Below are 21,954 nucleotides of genomic sequence, written 5' to 3'. Positions count from 1 at the left end.
CACAAAGGCATACTCTACATTAATTGGAGTGACTGACAGCGCAGCATGCGAGGTCTGTGGCACCGAAGAAAACATCGACCACCTGCTGTGCCACTGTCCAAGATATGCCCTAGAGAGACAAGAACGTGCCAAAGCTTTCCAAAAACTAGACAATCGGCCACTTTCTGTGCAAGTGCTGCTGGAACACCGCCCCCATCGCCCGTCGGCCCATAAAGCGGTGAAGGCGCTTTTGTGTTTTTTAAGGACGACGGGTTTGTGCGACCATCTGTGACTTTTAATGCGATTTCCGTAAGACCACACGCGTCAGCGAAGTCGCCGCAACTTCCTTCTTTCCTTCCATCCTCTCTCTCCCTGTGATCTCTGTCTTCCCCTTTCCCATTCCCCCGGTGTAGGGTAGCCAACCGGACGTTATTCTGGTTAACCTCCCTGCCTTCTACTTTTCTCTCCCCCCCCCCTTGACGTCCCGCAATATTTCTTCAATGCGCGCGTGTGCATGTTATTTTTTTTTTCTTTTTCCACTCCCTCTCTCGCTTTATCTGCGCCTGTGCTTTCCTTTTTTTATCGTGTAAACCAAGTAGTTCCTGCACTGCCGGACGCAAACAGGAAAACAGACAGACAGATGGCACGGACAATTTGCACCCCGAATCCCAAGCTGACGCACGAGGCCTTGGGGCGGTCCGAGATCAAATGACATTTGCGATGAGCTCGGGCCTTCAGAAGATAACAATGAAATAAGCCTCGGCTGCCAATGCTCCGAGTTATGTTAACTTAACTATTTATGTGCCCTTTATTACGTTCTTTTTCTTGCATTGGCACAGAGTCGGTAACTCTGACCGATTGACTTCAGGGACCGCGCGGGAGGGCTACTGCTTTTCTGCTGCTTGCGACGAGGCCGTGGTCCCGTGACCTCGCTCTCAGTGAAAGGCCGTCCATTTATCTGGCTAAAGTAACTCAAGCACGCAGCATTGGCCATTGGTCTGCAGTTTGAGCACAGCATATACTGCGTGAACGGCCATGCGAATAGCAATAATGATCGTTTGAAGAGCAAATACATGCAAGTGTTATGGTGCCTATCTTAGGCCCAGAGCTGTGTTCGTTTCCAGTCGCTATGTATGCCGAAACTGTCACGCATAACTCCGCGATACAGGTGAACTAAATAGAGGGACGTTTGAATCCACCCTTTTCTTTATCTCTGGATCGGTCGAAATAGGCTTCCCTAATTACACTTTGAAACGTTACGATGTTTGCTGTTTTAAAGTGTACCAATCAACGCGTTTGTTCGATCTCCAACTCCATACCCTAGGATTCATGTCGTGCTGGTGTAAAACCGCAGCATCGCAGACATACACGGGTCCGTGTTCACGAAGCTTATCGTGCGCTGCACAAATTCGGAAGAACAATCGCCTGCCAATGGCGATAACGTATTTATCTTAAGCACTGGCGATAGATTCATGACCAACGGCTTTTAACATTTTATAACGGTGGAGAAGCCGGCGACATAGTGGGCTAGTTGCCAATGTTTACGATTCCTATCAAGTATGAATGAATGAATGAGTGAACTTTTACAAAGTCACTTATTTTGGAATTCCAACGCTGATCTGTTTTGTTCCATAAGAAGGTGTGCACTCAGTAGACCGTTATACCAGCCGCGCGGAGACTCGATCACTGCACGACCTACTGAATTCTGCCGCTTAGAACGAGGTTGCGAGTTCGAATCTCCGCCAAGGAGACCACATTTCGGCGAGTGCGGTGGTACGCACGAAAAGCCCTTGCAGTCGTGCTTCCGGCACTCGCGTGAGGTCGGGAAATCTGCACAATACATGGTCAGAGTTCATCGGGAGCACTCCATTATACTATACTACATGCTATATACTATATACTATATACTATATACTATATACTATATACTATACTATATATACTATACTCAAGTATACAGCGCCTCCCACGTTCCGCGAGCGCTACGGGACGGTAAGCGTCATCAGTAGGATCCGAACACTTGGCTGCTATCATCCCCAGACGCATAATAAATTTAACGGCTTTTGAGCTCAACTGGAGAGAGAACGGGAAACAAGCCGAACACTGCATGCGACGTTTTCAGCGAATCTTAAGGGTTACGCGCGCGGCGCTCTGCGATTCGCAGTGCTGCGATGCAGTTTACTGCCGCGGCGAGAGATTACGGGCCGAGTGGCTGTAAAGAACGGCACCGTGCATGCGCAGGCATGCCGCTTATCGAAGGGGAAGAAGAAAAAAAGATAAAAGGAAAGCGGAGGCGTTGGCGGAAGTGGGCGCGAATGTTGACGCCTCGGACGTACACGCACACACACGTGTCTTCGCACACACCGGAGCCAACGACGATTGATAACGGTGGTCGCGTTTGTGGCGGGAAGAGTGTCGTTGCCTCGCGAGGCGGGAAAATAAGACGCATTAAGGAATAAACGAGCTAAAAAAACAACAGAAATAAGAGTAACGCGAAACTCGAGCCTGGTAGATTGCGAGAGGTCACCGAGAGGGACGGCGGCCGTCTGGCGCTCGCTTAATTACGTTGCCAAGGGAACAGAAAGAGGGACAGTGCACTCGAAATAGTGGTTCAGTCGCGAGGATACAAACAAGCAAGCTAAAGATTGCCTCGTACGCGTTGGTGTATACGTGCGCGCGTGTTGGATAAGTGAAGCCGTGTGTCAGCAGCGTGACAAGACGAAGTGCCGTGTGCAATGAGATGTCAGTCCCAAGAGAGAGAGAAAGAGAGAGAGAGAGAGAAACGCGACCAATAAAGCCGTCGTTTCTGGGAAGCCCATTTTTCCTTCGCGAATTACTATTTGCTGGCTGCATGCGTATTCTCCTCGAAATTATGCGAGAGGCAGTTTTTATCCGCCATTCAGAAAGCCGACGAACAAATAAGTATAATTAGGTCGTCGATGAATGAATGAATGTGAACGAGAAGCATTTACTTTATTATAATATTAGTGTCTTTGGAAGTGTCATGCTTGTTATGGCACGGAGAGCTCTGCACAAACGGTAAAAGGCTTTGAAGTGTATTCCAAATTTTTTGTGAAGCCGCCGACAGAAGTTAGATATGGTATCATCAATCTCAAAAATGATTTATATTTATCTTTGTCTATTCTGGCAAATCAGCTGCGCGGAATCCCGCAAGGTGGCGAAAGGTTCCTAAAAGAGAAAATTGTCATCCAACTGAATGTAGCACCAAGCTACAATATTTATTTCTACGAAGCTAAATTTATTGTTTGCTGTGCAACAGAGAGAAATGGCGCAGCAAAGTTACTCTCTATACATCACTCTTCTTCCAGCAACGTTATTCACCCCCCCCCCCTTTTTTTTTCCTATATACATTCCTTGTTGCTGTAGTTTAGTTTTGAATATAAGTATATAGCCGGCCCTGTCGTGGTCTATTTTTCCCAGATATCATCATTTAATAACCGACAAATGCAGCAACCCATTCGTAACTGTACAAGACCCATGTTGACGCGCACACGCAACATGTTCTACCCACAGCTAATGTCTTAGCTGTGTTCGCCTTGACGAACACAGAGAAGACATTAGCTATAAGAGCGCCGGTCAACTGCAAAGGGCAGGTATACGCAAGAAGGAAAAAAGAAAAAAAAATAAGAAAATGCCTGTGAATTAGGCTCCGGAACAAGCATCGACATTCTCTCCTCCGAAGCAATAGATAAATCACACCGTGCCCGCACAAGCGAGGCCATGGCTGTCTGATTCATTTGGCGCGATGTTCACCTCACATCCGCGCTATACACGCGTGAAGCGCCATTGTGTTTTTCGACGCTTATTTCGAGCGGTCCTACATGTGCTACGAAAGGTGTGCCGCTCTCGATAGTGTACGTGTGCGCGCTCAGTTTTTTTTTTTTTTGCTGCTCTGTTTTCTTTTTTAACACGTTTAGGATCCTTCGGCTGTCAGCAGCGCAAAACGTGTGAAAGCGCGCATGCGTGAACACCTGTGCACCGAACGCGCACGGCTTGCCACTAATTGCGGGAGCTTTAGATGGAGGAGTATATAAAACACCAGGAGGCGGCTTGCTTGCAAAGCAGATCCCGTATGCGGCGCAGTTCGTGTAAAAAACGAGCTATGTGAACTTTAGGCACGTCTGTAACTATACTTTTTTTTTTCTTTTATCCTTGCTCGCACCATTTTCGTCGCTTTGCGAGAATCCGAGGCTGAATTCACAAAGCTTTTAGTTCGCATGAGCTGTTTGTGATTGGCTGGTCGCACTCGCTAATGGCATGTCCGAAATCAGTATGGGATTAAATTATGCCTTACGGACAATTATTTCTAGCGTAAGAGCTTTATTGTGAATAGAATACCGGCCCTGTTAATTAAGTGAAGATGAGTAGCTGCAACCGTCTAGAGGCGCCAATATCACCTCGAACACAGATCACGACGACAAATACCGCGTTTATATATGGTAATAACAAAATTATCGGCCAATAATATAATCACGACCGCATTCTTAGACAATGCCAACCAAAAACAGTTACAAACGAAATGATTTGTAGCTTGATGGTGTCTGCTTATTTCCTTAAAGATCTGGCAGAGACGCTAAAGATTGCTTACGTTTGGGAATGAGAAAGCACTGTATAGACGCTTAGGTCAAATGTTTTCTTTCTTTTTTTTTCTGCGCGTTCCTTATTCTCCCAAGCTCTCACATACGTTTTAACTGCGCCTCAGTGAGGTCAAATGAAAGCGCGCCAAGCGTCCCAACGCGCTCACTTACCCGCGAGCAGCTCTTAAATCGAAGGACGGAGCGACGTTCATCTGGACAGGAATATGTAATTTTAAAATTTTAAACACTGATTTCATACATTTATGACGTGGCGCCACGTCCTACCCATCGGCTGCGCCGTCACGTGCCCAATGAGGCATGCACTAGACGACACATTTTTTTGGCATGTTTTATCTTTTGTGTATTGTTTGCGTATAATGTCAAAGCCGGCAATAAAGAAAAAAAAAAACAGTCGTGGCATCGGGGAAGTGCGGTCGTCTCGCACCCCGGAGTCGCGGGCAATAAAGAACAACAAAAAAAAAAAGAAATTCCTGGCATCGGGGAAGTGCGCTCGTGCACCCCGGAGTCGTGGGTCCGAATCCCACCCAGACCGATATTCACCTAATATTATCCTCAAGGGCATTAATTTCATTTGCAGCAACCTCCCAGAATAATCTGACATAAGTTCGAGTAATTTTTTTACGTGGTTTTACTTTTTGCGGTCGGCCATTTTTGGTACCATCGTTCCGTCCCGCCGCCGACTACAACGCCGGATTTTCGCGTAACGGGGCACATAATGGTTTCGCATTAAATACCACACTGCGACTGACCTGCCTCGCTCGTAACATGTCCGGCATCACTATATTAGCCGTCACGCATACTCTTACGAAAATATTTTACGTAAGCACCGTATTATATACGGCCCTTATGTGGTACCTTTGTTGGCACGGCATAAACGTCGTTTCAAGTCCGTAGCCAAAGCACCCCAGCCGCAGCTGGCAGCCAGACGCCTTAAGCACGCGGTGCTGTCGCCCGAGGGCGAATAAAAATGAATAAGCGCGACTTTGTGCGTCACTTGCGGCGTGGTATATAGGAGCAGACTCAGGAGAGCTGCGTCACGCATGCATTGTGCGCCGGATGCGATTAGGCTCGCTCTTGCTTCTTGCATCGAGCCTGCAAGGCACAACGCCCGCAGACACAAAGCGCGTTAGATACATGCTGCGTGCGGTGACTGAATTCTAAAGGCGAGGGCCGGGATAATGAGACGGATATATCCAGTTCCATTCCTCGCAGATGTCTCTAGATTAGTCCAAGTGGCGATAGGCTAGGGCTATCGTCAAGGGCAGGCTGCTCGTGTGTGGCGGGACGATAAGCGTATAGAATAGAATGCAGCGAAATAAATCGCGGTATACTGTGTGCCCTCGAACGACACTCTTCCACAAACGATAACTAGAACTGATAAAACAGAACGCGTCAAGTTGCGCGTGCGTGTTCACTGTGCACGTGGGACAGCAAGTGGCAACCACATGGCGCGTATTTCGGGCGTATTTTGGCGCGTATTTCGGGCGTTCGGGCGAACGCGGCGCCGTTCGGCATCGACGCGACCCTTGTGGTATAGCCGGCGGAACGCACCGTACTACGGACAGGAACGATTTTCACTCGATTGTCGAGTGAAAGAGAATAGCTCGCTGTTCGCGTTCCGGTACGTCGTTGACTCCCGGCGTCAATTTTTATATACTCTTTTTTTTTTGTAACAGCCAATTCTCGCAAATACTGACCGCGAACACATTATTAGCGAAGGTCGCCTGCCAAGGGCAGACATCAGTTACGAGCGAAACCCTTTGTGAGTTCGGCCCCAGGTATGCAAATGAAGCCAAGACAGGCATATCGAACCGTAACTGTATTTTTAAACTCTAAGTTAGAAATAGTTACTAATGGGAGTTATTTTTTTCTTTATGTTCTGGAGTGTGCAGAACGCTTAAATGAAAAGATGTGGCGATGTACAGAGTTCGCAGCAAATATATAATTGTATGTAGTAGCAGAGATTATTCGACGTATGATCGAACACATATCTTCGAGAGGAGCTTATATGTCTGTCGACTTGTACCAAGATGTTTCTATTAACTTCATCGTGAGCATTTTTGTCCCGTGATTACGGAACCTGAAAAAGGCGAGCACATTACGAAATACGTAAGGCAGTTTATTCTGCTAGTGCTCAAGAAATGCGCCTGCCAATTGCAGAATTAAAGTTGCGCTAATTCACGACATTGCATGTAACGGGACATTAAAAGACGACAATTAGAAAGCTTCTTCCTACCCGATTAAAGTGAAACTGTGGTGTCACGTGGCTCGTATATCGGCGGTGAGCATTCGACTGATATCAGTTTGCTCGGAGAAAGCTTGAAATTAGGCAAATTAAGTAATCTTCAACCAAGAAGGCTTTGCCAAAAATCAACCCTTCTTGGTTGGCAACGGTTCAGTTTGTCTAATTTCATTTGAATATACCCGAGTAGAGTTCCACTGCAATGATTTTTCAACTGCAATTGGGTCCTCGTCTCAAACCAGCTAATTGCTCTTAACCGGCTTTTGCGTTTGCCAAAGATTGCTTTCATATGAACACGCCAACCCATAATTGATTCGGGTGAGAGGAAATTAACTTATAGACAAATGGTTCAGCCAGAAATTCAACCTTTACCGCATTTGTGGTGTTTTGGAACCATTATAAGGCCGCGCAAGGAAATTAAAAAAGAAAGAAAGAAAGAAAGAAAGAAAGAAAGAAAGAAAGAAAGAAAGAAAGAAAGAAAGAAAGAAAGAAAGAAAGAAAGAAAGAAAGACTCAGCACGCCAAAATGAAAAACTGCGCTAAGCAGTTCCGCTGCAATGTATTCCACCCCATGACCTAGTAACCCCAGTCATACAACCAAACGAATCGTTGCATACGCAATGCTCAAGATTTCTGTTCTCTTGAACACAGCTGTGCATTGCTGTTCGGGTTACCGGAGACACAGATAAATTCGTAGCCCTCCGTTACGTTAGATTAAGGAACCACTCCTTCGAAGGTGTACGCCCTAAAGGGACACTAAAGTGTGATAATAAATGAGTTTAGACTCATAGAATAGTCTTTTAAAGCTCTGTTGTCGTTAATTTCACGATAATAGGTCGATTATTAGAAGAGAAAATGAAGGTCAGAGGTTTATTTTTTGAATTTCGCGCCGAAACCAGAATGGCCGTATGTCAGTGTGACGTCACGTATTTCGAAGTAACTTTTCGCATTTTGGCGGCATTGACTGAGTAAACATTTCCGAAACTTGTCATATTCAGTCTTCGGTTCCTTTAGAAGACAATCTAGTCTATCTTTGGCGCTAAATAATTACCTATTCCCTAGCAGACGTCGTCAAAATCCATGTATTCATGGCGGGCAGTGCGGGAATTTCAAGGAGGAGGTGCCACCCGTCTTTCGCTTTTCCCCTTTTTCTGGCCTACCAAGCGTTTTCTTGCGGTAAGAGTGGTGTTCTTGTCACTTTGGAAGGGCTATTTACTAATACAGAAGAAATCATTCTTCTCTGTTGTGTCCCTTTATCACTGGAACATAGAGGAGTGATTATGACATATACTGTGCGCATAGTGCTAATCTCTGAGGTACTTTGTCTGTGTCAATGTCCATCCGTATTGACGTTTCAAAAGACAGCAAAGCGGTGAGAGAACACGTGAACAACAAGCTCACCCGTGGGCCTTCGAATCTGCCTTCTTTGCGCGACGGCTGCCATGTCTGTCGTCTGTCGCACTCACGATACACAACACCAGAATAACAGCAGCCGCTGAGCACGACGGTCGTAGTGTCCGGAACACGGCAACTAAAATTGGAGCGCCGGCGTCGTCACCTTGAAGACCTGACGTCAGGCTCACTGCACGGAGGGATGGTTATCCGGTGCCGAGGACCTAAGGCGCCGGTCGAAGTCGACGCGGAAGTCGTTTCTCGCAGGGTAGGGTTTCGCTTCCGACGGACAAATCGGAATTGCGCGCGTCCGTTACAGTCTGGATGCGCTAGATGAGCCAGCCAGTGGCCCTCAAGACCGGAAGCAGCGCGTCACATTCACTAGAAACAGTCGCTGACACACTCGCGCACCATCGGAGCGTTGGAAGCGAAATCGGAATCCTGCAGGTGTTTGCAAACACGCTCGCAGCTGGCAGAAGGAACATACGTCTACCGTTCGCCCAGACGGAACAGAGGCATCCGTGTTTTCGCTGCGGAAACCGGCTTCGAATCCCGCAGCGCTGTCCACACTTAGCGACAAAAAGAAAATTGATGCAAGGAGTTGGATTTCACGATCGATCACACCGTAGAAAACGTGATGACAGCTGCATTGTTTCGGGGTCGGTCACTTCGGTTTGTCGTCGGTTTCGAAGACGCGGCCGTCTGGCGTGGCACGCAGTCGACAACGCGCGATGCCGTGCAGACGACAACGGCTCTCTTTTCCCGCGACAAAAGGCGCACGCGCGAGTCGCGCGATGACGTCACTTCCGAGCGGCGCGCGGTCCACGGTCGAGCAGACGACAACGTGACAGCCGTGACAGTGGTGGCTCCGCGCATCGGATGCAGGCGATAGGACGCATCCGAAAAGGAAGGTGAAGGGCGACGCACTACGCGCAGACGTCCATACGTCGCACTGTTGTTTCCGATGGTTGTTGCACCGCGTGTTGATGGGTGCGGCAAAATCTTGCAACTCTTGTCACCTCCTGATAGAGTGCGATGTTCAAACGGCGATGTGAAAGTTAACGATGCCGCCGCATTATTCTCGTTCGCGGGAGCAAGAGAAATAACCAATTTTGAACGCGTTCGCGGTCTCCTACACGCGCTTTCACGGCCACACAAACTTGCGCCGTGCGCGCCTACCGCACGAACAGCCGCAACGGAAGGCCTGCCTACTACTGTACTCGCTCTGCCAGACCTCGGAACGGCATACGGAGACCCTTCTCGCCACGCCAAGAAGCTGCGAGAAGGAAAGAAGGCTTGTGCTTTTTATTTCTAGCATTCTCGCTGGCCCCTCGCCACCACCTCTCTTCACAAACCGCACCGCATACTCTCCTTCGCACGCACATGCATCGCGGGCAACGGTTATGTAAGCGAGGAGTTTCTTTTACGCTTCGCGCACAGCCTACCCGCTTCAGGACGCACTCAGCGCATCGTCGCACGTGACGGGATAAAAAACTGTCATTTAGATCGTTTCCTGCTGCGTTTTGACGCCCGCGGCGACGTATTTCGCGGCGCCGCTGGAGACCATAGCACAAGGAGAAGGAGTGCAAGCAAACGACGGAGGCAAGCAGACGAAAGAAAGGGGCGCGCCAGCAACAGACGAACCGCATCAAACAGACGGATATACGATGCAGGCAGAAGGACGAATACGCTAAGCAGACGGACGATACAAGGCAGACGAAACAAGGAGGAAGAAAAGATACGCGCTGCATCCAGAGCGTTTGAAATAGCGAAAGGCTGGAACGCGAGAATGGTCGGCTGCGTAGAGACGGAGCAATAAAACACGCTCTGTCGCGCTCCTCGGCTCTAGAGCGTCGGGCTCTTCCCTTTCGACGAGGAAATGAAAACCGCGCATGCTACGTCTTGCGTAACGCCCGGCTACTGCTCGGCTCGTTCTATTTGTTCGCCAGTCGTCTTGAAGCGGCAAAAACTGCACAAACTAACTGCAGTTCCCGCTAATCCATTGCATGTGTTGTACGTGTGCCACTGAACGGTCGGTGAACTTGGCCTGTTCATGTACTATAAGAAAACGCAAGTAGATTCTGCAGAGCGCTGTGGAGCAGTGTGCTTTACGAGTATTCAAACATTGGTTTCCATTTCTCGATGAACGGGCCCTGAGGTTCCTAGAAAGATGGCAGCGAGTCTACTTTCGCACAGGGCAAATAAGGCGTCCATAGTACCGATCTCTTGTGATTGGTCGGTACGGGATCCCGCAGTGCAAATATTGGCCATATTCTGCACGCAGGCCACTCCTTTATTGCCTCCACAGAGCCAAACGCAGATACATAAGCGGTGGACGAAAGTTCACTCGACAGAATCAGCTAAGACGGAGAGTGCACAGTCAGAAAGATAAGGAAAAAAATAAAATAAAAATAAAACAAGAACAAATAAAGAAGAAGCTGTAAAGATTTTATTTCTTCAGTTCAGTAATAAAGCAAACTTCCTGCTTCCCGGATTAAGTACAAGCGCGAACGTTTCCCAGCGCTCAACCAGCGCATGAACAAGCTAGAGAGGGATTGCATTCACTGCAATCAGCGCGAAAAGGAACGAGGAAGACTTAGGTAGAATACAGGACGAGCGCTGTGCTGTTGGGCCTACGAATGAAAGGTACATTTATAAGCAGGGATTACGTTCGACCTACAATGAGCCTGTTCCCTTCTGACGATACCGTACGTAGGTTCCGTGTTATTACAACTTCTTCAGATTCGTCGAGCGCAAAGCCGAAGCGAAGTTTTCTAATTGCGCTTTCCTAATTGCGTTTTCTTATACTAGCCGCGTTTAACTGGTGCTTCGATGTTGTTGCCGTCGCTAGCACTAGAATAAATCAGGATGTAGTCCGAGACACGTTGTTCAATATTCTTATGACGACAGCTGGAATGGGCATTTGGATTGTGCAAACGTACGTGCAGCGTTGCGAACATATCCGATACCAGCGCCACAGATTCAGAAGAGAAAGAAACCACACGACATGCGAGCTTTCCCGGAGAAGTTGTAAAATAAAATTTACAGCCAAGGTCTTAGACTCTAGTTTATTTATTTATTTACTTGTTTATTTATTTATTACCTACAAGAGCCAAAAGGAATTGCAGTGGAGGAGACAGGGAGCAAGGTTTTACGAATAGATAAAAACGATCACAATATATATACATATTTTTTTAGTTGGTCGGGATTTTTCTTGTCCGCGTGCGCGGTGCTCGCACAAAAGCAAACGGCGGTTGGAAGGCTTTGTGTTTGAGCTTCCGTGTAACGGAATTACGTTTTCTCGTATATACGAATTGCAATCCGATGTTATCATGTCTGCAAGTTGTCTGTAGGTTGTAACTTACGAATTTTATGAAGTACTTCTTTTAGAAGTTGAATTAGTTGAATAACGCACTTGCGCTAGGCGGATGGCCTACAAGAATAAGGATGCATGCTGTTCTAACGGTACCGCCACCTAATCGCAGCGGCCACTCGGACAGACCTCACAAGGCAGCTGAAAAGGTGCTTAGTCTTTCAGTTCCCGCGTAACAAATTTATGTTTTCCCACACATTCGAATAACAATCCGAAGCTATCATATCTGCACCTTGCAAGCAAGCATTACTTTCCGCATTTTAATGACGCAATTTAGTTTTAGGCGTTCATTTAGTTCAATAATGTACTTGCGCTTGGCAGAGGACCTGCAGAATAAGGATGCATGGTGCACTTCCTCACGCGTGCGCGCGCGCATGGAGTAGGTCGCTTGTAGTGGTGGTGCATGTGTAACGTCGGCAACCTCTTTGCTTTACATCCGCGTTCACAGGGTCGAATGGAGGCGGAATTTCAGAGCGCCCGTTCATATCTTCAGGTACACGTACCTGCGTTTCGCGTCTGCATCGGGCCTCGGAGTAACTGAGCGAACAAGCGCATCGAAGGGTGAACAAACGAGCGCGGAGCGCAGCGGGAGATATGAAAGACGGCGATCGCAAAGAGGAGGAGAAGGAAAGCGGAAGAGAAGGGTATGGCGAAAGGCGTGAGAAGAAAAGCATAGTGCCGCTCGAGACGGGCTCTGCGGCGGCGACCGCTAAAAGATGGCGCCAGAGCAGCGCGCTGTCGTCTGTTCACCGATGGCATGCGGTGAGCGCGTCGATCGATACCACATGGAAACATAGCGCTGCGTGAGCGGAGGTTGTCTGCGGGGGCTGATGGGAATCGTCCCACGCGTCACCCACACGCTGCCGCTCGCAATTTCCCGATTAGAGAGGCAATCGCGCCAATTTTCGCTCCGTTTGAAATGTGCCGCACGAGACAGGTTGTCCGCGCCAGCCAATATATATATCGTGAAAACACTTGCAGAGCTCCGCTCAAACTTCGCGTTAGGGAGCACCGTAATCCCCGGAGATTAGTTTTATTTTAAACGCTCCTTGACAGTGTGCGCATCGTACGTGCTCCTCAGGGCGACGATTGCGAAAACCAGTAAGCCGCCTTGAACTGCACTACGGATGCCGCCGGACCGACGGAAATTTTCTTCTGTTTTCTTTATTGCTGCTTTTATCAGTGCTTTCAATCAACCAGGATCTCGTGCATGGACACGTATGACATCTTTTGATAAGTTATGTATGCGCAAAAGGCGACTAGAGCTGTGGTATAAAAACAAATGTTCCCGAACCTATAATACAGTGTCCAGAATCAGAGCCTCTTCATGTGGCAACAAAAACTAAGGAAAATCGAAAGCAACCTTTTACCTAGATACAGTACCTTCATCGTCGTCTTTCATCTCTATTCTTGCAGACATTTCCCGCGGAGATTGCGAAGCCGCTTTCCGAGAAAGACGCGTACAGGTTATCTATATGAAAACACGACTCGACAAAGCTTGCCGAAGCAATAACACAATCTTACCGATGGTGTTTTTTGAGGATACATAAATCTCGAGCGCTCGCCACTATACCAACTATACCCGCCGATGTGCCGGAGAGAGGGCACAAAGCCGTGGCGGCGCCGGCTTTTTTCCACGGATCAGTCTATCATGCGTGCGGCGTTGTGTGCGCTACGCCCGTACGTCGGCACTTGGGAGGGGGATTAGATCTGCGAGAAAGACAAGCGCCCCTGGAAGGCGCGCTTTTTGTCGTAGCCCGAGTTCATGCCGACGCTACGCACACAGTCAAAACACGTAACCTGTCGTGCGGCTGCGACGAGCAATCTCACCTGTCTTTAAGTATTGACGGGATCGAATTCACAAAGCTTCTACCCGCCGTGATGGCGTGAAATGGCTTTGGCGTTGCGCTGCTGAGCCCGAGGGCACGGGATCGAATCCCGGCCGCGGCGGCCGCATTTCGATCGACGGGTGCTAAATGCGAAAATGCCCGTGTACCTTTCATCCAATGCACGTTAAAGAGTTTCCGATAGTCACATTTATTCCGGAGTACCCCACTAAGGCGTGCCTCATAATCATACCGTGGTTTTGTCATGTAAAACCCAAGAATTTAAATTCGAAAGCTTCTCCATCGCGCAGTGCTACATGCGAAGTATCCGAGCACCAAGATGGGAGGCCCGGGCTGACGAGTCCAGACCTCAGTAACCAGCTTATGCTGGTCACGCGGGCACAACAAGCAGTGGAGGTCTATTGTTTCCTGGAACAAGAAACCACGCGCACTCACGTAGGGCTGAGAAGAAAGCCCGGTCATTCAGTAAAACTTATTCATCCTCCTTCTCGTTCGTAAGTGCTGTCTGTCATTGGCGGAGCGACTTCGCTGGATTCATGTATACGCCATTGTGATAGGCAGGCATCTGTTGCTACAAACGATTCCAGCGTAAAGTGAAATTTATCGAAAGGTGGGTTCATGTCCAACATGAAAAAAATTACCGACGATTACGGTACTCCCTAATAGGAAATTTGAGCGCAGCTCAAACTGCCTATTAGGGAGTGTTAGGGAGCACGTGTTCTCATTTCGCGATGTATTGAGGCATCGCATCGATCACCGCACCGACTGTCAGAGCCGCGACGCGCGGTGCTGTAAATGGACTGGCCACTCACAGTTGCCGCTTCCAGGTAACTGCAGCTTATTCAACTGCCCTATTTACCGTGAAACGCTTGCGGCAAACGCTGAGCGCGAAGGCGGGCTTTCTGGTTCTTTTTCTTCCCCCGCACGACCGGTGCCGCCGCTGCCGTGGATGCAAGGACGTGAGCGCCATCTGGTCGTGCTTCAAGGTGGCTTACACCGCTTTCCCCCTCCTCATTGTTCCGCTGCACCCTCTCCTCCGCTTTCCTCCTCGGGCTGTCATTGCGCTCACCGTCTTTCATCCACCGCTGTGCTCCGCGTTCGCTCTTTCATCGTTCGCTGTGCTCGTTTGTTTGGTTACGCCAAGGGACGACGAGGCAACCCGATTCTCTACGCAGGAACGGCCGCCTAAGAGCTGAGTTCTAAAATAAAATCGTAGGGTTTAGCGTTTCGAAACCGCACAAGAGATAAAGAGAGGAAACGCAGGGAGATTAACCAGAGGCTAGTTTCCCGCTTGCTACCCTGCTCTAGGGTTTAGAATAGGAGGGTTGTAAGAGCAAGAGGACAAAAAATGAAAAGAAAAAAAACGAAAGAAAATGAAAAAAAGGAAACAGGTAACAGAAAAGGCGCACCAATCACAAGCGTTCACATACGCCGGTCAATCTAAAGAAGCGTAGTAGCGCTTGCACGGCCTTCTGATGCGATGTCAAGTCGCGTCGATGCTTCAGAATTCTTTCCTCCGACAGAGGCTGGTCGTCCAACTGGTTCAGCACGACGGAAAGCGATTGTCTCTGCACACTGCACTGCGGCCACTGGCATAGAGCATGACGACTCGTTTCCGCGTCGGCGCAGTCGCCACATGCTGCGGTGTCGGCCATCTCTATGCGGAACGCGTAGGCATTGGTAAACGCGACGCCCAACCATAGCCTACACAGAAGGGCAGCGTCTCTTCGGGGAACAACTGCGCACTATGTTGTGACACATGAGGACCGCCATAAGGGCTCCGGAAATATTATGCGAAGCATATTAATAGAGCTCAACCCAGCTCCTCAGGCGCGGCGGTGTCGCCTTCAATACCACGTGACACCGTGACGTCACGACAGAGGAGAAATGGGGCTCCAACTCGCGCCGTCGCTCGCGGCGGCGCGGCGGTATATAAGCAGCTGCGCTTGCCTCTGCTAGACACTCACGACTATGCTCACGAGGTGAGATGCCTCCTGGAGACAGAGCTGCTCGTTGGAATGAGAAGCGAAGGCTGCGGCGTGCTACAGAGACTGATTTTCCAGGTGGCTTTGGCTCACCTCTTGCAAGATGGGCTGGGTGGGAATCGAACCAGGGTCTCCGGAGTGTGAGACGGAGACGCTACCACTGAGCCACGACTACGATGCTTCAAAGCGGTACAAAAGCGCCTCTAGTGAATGCGGTGTTGCCTTAGAAACGAGCTGTTTCTAAGGCTCAGGCGTGCGTCGCTTGCTCAGGCGCACATTTCGTTGCCGCGCCGAACGCTGCGTTGCTCGACGCTCACCGCGTCCAATGCGGGGCGCGTAGTCGCTGCGCCGTAGCCCATTGTCTTACACCCCTTGGCGGGTCGACGGGAACGCTGTCGCGTTCCACTCTTGAAGGCGAAGCAGAGTAACGCATGAGTTGTTTCTTCGTCTAGCCGAACCAAATATAGCCAAGCAACAGCAGTTCACCAGGCTAAACAGTGGTTCAACAACTAAAATAAAGGCTAGTATGCTTCGCATCCTGGCTTTACCTTAGCTAAGCCACAGCCATGTTTTTTTTTGACTACCAGTGCTTTTTTTACGCGTACCCAAAGCAAGGTGCACACGCATTTTTTTTATGCGAAGCATATTACGAGAGCTCAACCCAGCTCCTCAGGCGCGGCGGTGTCGCCTTGAAACCACGTGACACCGTGACGTCACGACAGAGGAGAAGTGGCTTTGGCTCAACTCTTGCAAGACGGGCTGGGTGGGAATCGAACCAGGGTCTCCGGAGTGTGGGACGGAGACGCTACCACTGAGCCACGAGTACGATGCTTCAAAGCGGTACAAAAGCGCCTCTAGTGAATGCGGTGTTGCCTTAGAAACGAGCTGTTTCTAAGGCGTGCGTCTCTTGCTCAGGCGCACATTTCGTTGCCGCGCCGAACGCTGCTTTGCTCGACGCTCACCGCGTCCAATGCGGGGCGCGTAGTCGCTGCCCTGTAGCCCATTGTCTTACACCCCTTGGCGGGTCGACGGGAACGCTGTCGCGTTCCACTCTTGAAGGCGAAGCAGTAATGCATGAGTTGTTTCTTCGTCTAGCCGAACCAAATATAGCCAAGAAACAGCAGTTCACCAGGCTAAACAGTGGTTCAACAACTAAAATAAAGGCTAGTATGCTTCGCATCCTGGGCTTAACCTTACCTAAGCCACAGCCATTTTTTTAGTCAGCCAACAAAATGTATAATGTAAAAATTGGTTTCGCTCGATTCCATTGCTTTCTTATCATTCACTCTTCATAACAAACCGGTACCGGTGTTGACGTATGCGCGGCACCACTAGGACCATGAAAGAAGTGCGAAAAGTAATAGCATTTTAATAAAACTGCAATAAATGGAACAAAAATAGACATAGGAATAATTAACAGTTTTGTCTCATTGAAATACAGCAATAATAACGAAAAGGTCAGTGCAAGTCGGCCGTCACATTTAGCAGTGAGAATGGCAATTTGTAGAAGAGCGCGACTGATCTAACATCGCCGTGTCACGAGGAGATCGTGGGCTCGACTCCCACCGGCGACAAATTAACTTTTTTTTCCGCTGTGATTTTCTTTTACGACAATTGCAATATTCTAATTAGAAAACCCAGCTAATTTCAATACGCCTTCGTTGGCTCCATTGCCTGCTGATTTCACATTGTCAACTTTTTTTTTTCACATTGTGTATAGCTGAAACAGCCTCAAAAAACACCGTTGAAAGAGATTTCATTAATACATGTCTTACGTTTGGCTTAACACAAATCGTCAGTAACTCCACGCGGCGCAATATAAGTCTTCCGACGTACTATCCTCACTTCGCACTCCGATAATGTTATGCCAATAACGCATTTACCCGGCCTTAGCTATCATTCAGTGCTACATACCTCATTCCAATGTGGCATTCCTGCCTTCTCTAAAACTAGAAAAGCTACTACGCTTTACGACAAAGGCAACTATACTGATATGAATATTAAACTTGCAGCATTTGCCAGCTCGTTCTTTACCGGTTTGTCAGAACGTTGCGTTGAAATTAACTGGTTCACTTTCAAAAATAAAATACATGAGCTGATAAAAACTTACATACTTACTATCACTATAACCTAAAAGCACTCATCACCGTGCTTCAACACGGCACTAAAGGTACTTAATAAAAAGAAAAGGCTTCAACGCGCTGCTAGGCATTCTGACTATGAGCGCGTATGGCATAAATTGTTTTTTTGCTTGCTAGTCAAACGCTATGTTTTCGTCTAGTACTTTACGAAACATTCTGCGAAATAACTCGAAACAATTATGGAATATTAAAAATCCAAATCATTCGCAACCACCTGCACTGTGTGACGAGCAACATAAGCCTATTCCTCATCATGAAAGTACCGAAGTACTTGATCATGTATTCCCTTACGTGTTTACTAAGGAACCCGAAGGTAAACTTCCTGAATTCCCATATTTAAATTACGATACCATGCCAACAATCCCCTTTAGTTCTGACGGCATCAAGAAGTCTATTGTTTCCTTGAAGCTGACGTCGTCAGCTGGCATCGATGGTATTAATTCCAAAATCTTAACAAATACTAACTATGTTACTAGAGAGACCTTATGTCATATATTTCAGCAGTCTTTGTCAACAAGAGTGTCGCCGGATGACTGGAAAGTGGGTAAGGTTATACCAGTCCCAAAAAAAGACTCTTTCATCATTATGCAGCTGTTACCGCCCAATTTCTCTAACCAGCGTCTGTTCGATATTAATGGAACATGCACTTTACTCTCACATTGCTACATTACTAACGTTTGTCAATTTCTTCCACCCTGACCAACATGGCTTTCGCAAAGGTCTATCTTGTGATAGCCAATCAGCTCTATTTACAAAAGGCATAAGCTGTAACCTTTATCAAAACATCCCAATTCATGCCCTCTCTTTAGATTTCAAAAAGGCGTTTGACAAAGTTCCGCATCGACGGCTTCTCCTAAAACTTTCTCGCTTGCACCTTAATCTTCTTGTTTTAGACTGTATACGTAATTTCCTAACTAACAGACAAACAGTTTGGGTACGCTAACAACCTCTTCCCATCTAAAAGCACCGTTCTTTCCCGAATGCCCCAAGGCACAGTCCTATGGGCCCTTTCTTTCCCTTATATATTAATTGTTTACCCGCTGAACTTTCTTCTAACATTCCCCTTTTTGCTGACGATTGCGTCATATGTTGGCCAATCCATACTAGTACCGACAACCGCACATTGCAAGATGATCTTGACAAAGTTACCACTTGGAGCAACATGTGGCTAATATCACTGAACACTATGAAGATTTTACTAGTACCTTTTCATCGGCGGAAGCATCACCATACTCCGAAGTATATTCTCTGCAACTAGGAAGTATCATCTGTGGATTCATGCAAGTACCTTGGCCTTACACTTTCAAGTAACCTTTCCTGGTCTTCTCATATTACGAACATCACTAACGAAGCCTGTCGCACGCTTGGTTACTTCCGCCGCCACTTGCTCTTTGTGCCCCCACCCTTAAACATATTAACTTATCTAACTTTTCTCAGACCTAAGCTAGAACACGCACGCTCTATTTGGGACCCACACCAAACAGCCTTTTCTAACACTCTAGAAGCAGTTCAAATCCGTGCAGCTCGTTTTTCACTCTGATTATTCATACCACACTAGTGTCTCTCAGCTAAAATTAAAAGCAGGAATCTCCAATCTAGACATAAGGCGTCATGTTTTATTGCGATATCAATTATACGGACACTTCAGGTGGATTTCTGCCATCGACGTTGGCATCGCCGTGAGGTTCCGTATGAGTAAAAGCGTGTGATGTTGAGCCGGCGAACACGGTTCAATCTCGCGTGCGCGAGCGAGGAACATGGCCCAGATGCGTGCCCTCTCCTGTGGCGCGCCAGGCAAGGGGGGTGAGGCGAGGGAGGAGAGGCGCACTTCTCTGGCGGCTGCTACAGTACCTCGATATCCTCCTCGCCATCTTCGCCCGCCTGCTCCGTGCAGAGTGGACACAACCGCGGCGACTACTACGGCGTTGGCCACGCGAATCGAGGACGGCGTAGTAAACGCCTTCGGCGGACGCCGTAGGGACCCGTTGCCGGTGCTCGTGCGCCTTGATAGCGGTCTGCGACGTGGCTAACTAAAGTGCGCGCCCGCACGGGCCCAGTCTTGAAAGCGATCTGCGATGTTTGCAGAGTGCGTGTAGTGCCGGTAGTTCGTATGCGCTGTGATTTCAACGTTTCGTACGCGTTGAAGCGATAGATGTGCGGTTGTTAATTGGCTCGTGGCTGCTGCCGCGATTTCTAATTTTCCGCTGTCATCGAGCAATGTGTGTGTTCATGTTTACCTGTGCGCGCGTGACACCGTGCTGGTTAATTTAGTTAAGACACGTTGGCGGGCTAGTTGGTTTGAATCCATGATAGAATGTGTAAGCACGACTGAACAAGGACGTAGGAAGAAGCAGACACACAAAGAAAGCGCTGTCTCCATGTGTCTGTTTCTTTCTACGTCCTCGTTGAGTTACGCTTACGCATTTTATCATTGTTAATTTAGTTAGCAAGCGAAAGTTTACAAGTTTACACGGCCTATAATATTGCTATCCTTACTTCGTACAGCTATCTGCTAATTTGCTATCGCAATCGGTGCTTTGCCTTTCGGGCGGGACTGCGAATTTTTTTTAGACTGTGTCTTTATCACAAATTTTGTCATTCTGCTCCTAGTACTTCAGCCATCATTCCAGCGCAGCGTCAATGTTGCCGATTATATCACGACAAAGTTGTGTACCCTCCTCCCGCCCAGACCACTGGGCACATTCATTCCTTTTTTTTGTGAAGACTGCCAGCGACTGGAATGACCTTTCCGGCGAGGCCATGCACCATATTCCGATGCGCATCATTTCAAGTCTGCCATTGAATCCACATTTCACTGAAGTGATCACCCATCCCCTATGTAATACCAAACACCAGGGCCTTTGAATAAATAAATAAATAAATAAATAAATAAATAAATAAATAAATAAATAAATAAATAAATAAGTAGATGTACGCCTCTCTCAGACGTTTCTCTATATGTTCAACGGTTAAACGCGCCAAAACACACCAGTCTTGTTCGTCGACCCACTGGAGGAAAATCAGTGGCTTGCAAAGCACCGGAAGGTCGTCGACGTACCCCCATTGCCATTACATCATTGAGGACTACCTGTGGCTCTCGAAGCCTCGTCAGAGCTTCGTCGCGATCTCTTTATCCCTCATTCCTCAAAGACCAGGCATGGGTCAAAACACGTTCAAGAGTTTGGACTTAAGCGACGACAATGACAGCTGTCAGGCCATACTGGTCCTACTCGAAGAAGAAAGTGCATTCCATCCGTCCAGAATTGTCTTGTAAAGCGGCCACTAACGAAAAAGGCTAGGATATTCCATTAGGTGAGCGTCTGTTTCACTGGCTATATGACCCTTGCTTTCTTGCACCGGCTATATGATTCTTCACCTTGCGCTGTACGTACACCCGTCTTTTGTAATACTTTCACGTCGTTAAGCGTGCGAAGTCTGGCTAGATGGTTCAACGTGGCTTTTGACGGTAAAACAGCGCGGGAAGCCAAGGCAGACAGACGAGCTGAAGGCGCAACACAGAGCGCTTTGTGGAGTTTGTTCATTCCTTCGGGCCGTCTTTGGTTCGTACACTATCACGTCACTGTTCCGTCGTGACTCGGAACTGCGTTCTCCGGTGCTCTTCCGACGTCAGTGAACAATAGAAAAAGTAGGAGTACTAAATAGAACGGGGTAAAGGCGGCAAACTTGCTCAACACGCGTACTTTCCTGTGTGTGTGTGTGTGTGTGACAACCGCTGAAACGAACACAGGCTCCAGAGACAAACTTTTACAACTGGAGAGTGACGAAAAGAAAACGACAACAAGAAAAGGCATAGCGAAGTTCTACGAATAATTGTTGGAAAATTGCGGCTGTGGCTTTGAATCGCTGCCGCGCACGCTCGGTCGCGCACCACGGCAGCCTCAAATCGCGTTGCGGTGAGTTATTGCCGATCGGCGAACCGGAAATTCCATTCCGTTACGTCGCCTATTCTCTCGTGGCGGGCGAGCGCTCTCGAACAGGTCGTGGCTCGGGATCGAACAATACGCGAGCAACCGGGCAGTTTACTGCCATACGCGCACTGCGCCGCCAAGAGTCACGTTCGAGACCAGGAACGCGTGGCTTCAGAAAACGGAAACAAAATGCTCAGCGTGCGGCTCCTCCGGAGCGAGAAATACGGCTCTGAACTGCGAAAGTCATTTTGTGCCACGCTCGGCCAGCCATCTTAAAAGCGCGCGGTCGACCTCTGGGCTGCCTATGACGAATGACAGATTTGAGCGTGAAGCCGGCCAGCTAGCCGGCCTCCGAGCAGCCAGCCATTATTCGACATCAAAAACAAAACAAAACACACACACACACACACACACAGTAAGGCGAGAATGACCGCGGTCATTTGCGTGA

General features: G+C 48.3%; 1 protein-coding gene across 7 annotated transcripts in view; it reads right to left on the bottom strand.

Annotated features, from left to right (window-relative positions):
- The window catches only part of sick (sickie), a 1,048,559-nt gene that overhangs the window by 291,976 nt on the left and 734,629 nt on the right, over positions 1-21,954 (bottom strand). The window contains exon 1 of one of the 7 annotated variants that reach the window (XM_070523279.1): positions 8,241-9,431. The exons of the other annotated variants lie outside the window; for them this stretch is intronic. Within the exon in view, the coding sequence (XP_070379380.1) occupies positions 8,241-8,283 (43 nt within the window). The 5' untranslated portion in view covers positions 8,284-9,431. Of the gene's footprint in view, positions 1-8,240; positions 9,432-21,954 lie in introns of those variants that run through there. 7 annotated transcript variants of the gene reach the window in all.

The sequence above is a fragment of the Dermacentor albipictus genome, chromosome 8 (assembly GCF_038994185.2).
Source record: "Dermacentor albipictus isolate Rhodes 1998 colony chromosome 8, USDA_Dalb.pri_finalv2, whole genome shotgun sequence".
NCBI lineage: Eukaryota > Metazoa > Arthropoda > Arachnida > Ixodida > Ixodidae > Dermacentor > Dermacentor albipictus.
This window is presented reverse-complemented; position numbering and strand designations above follow the sequence as displayed.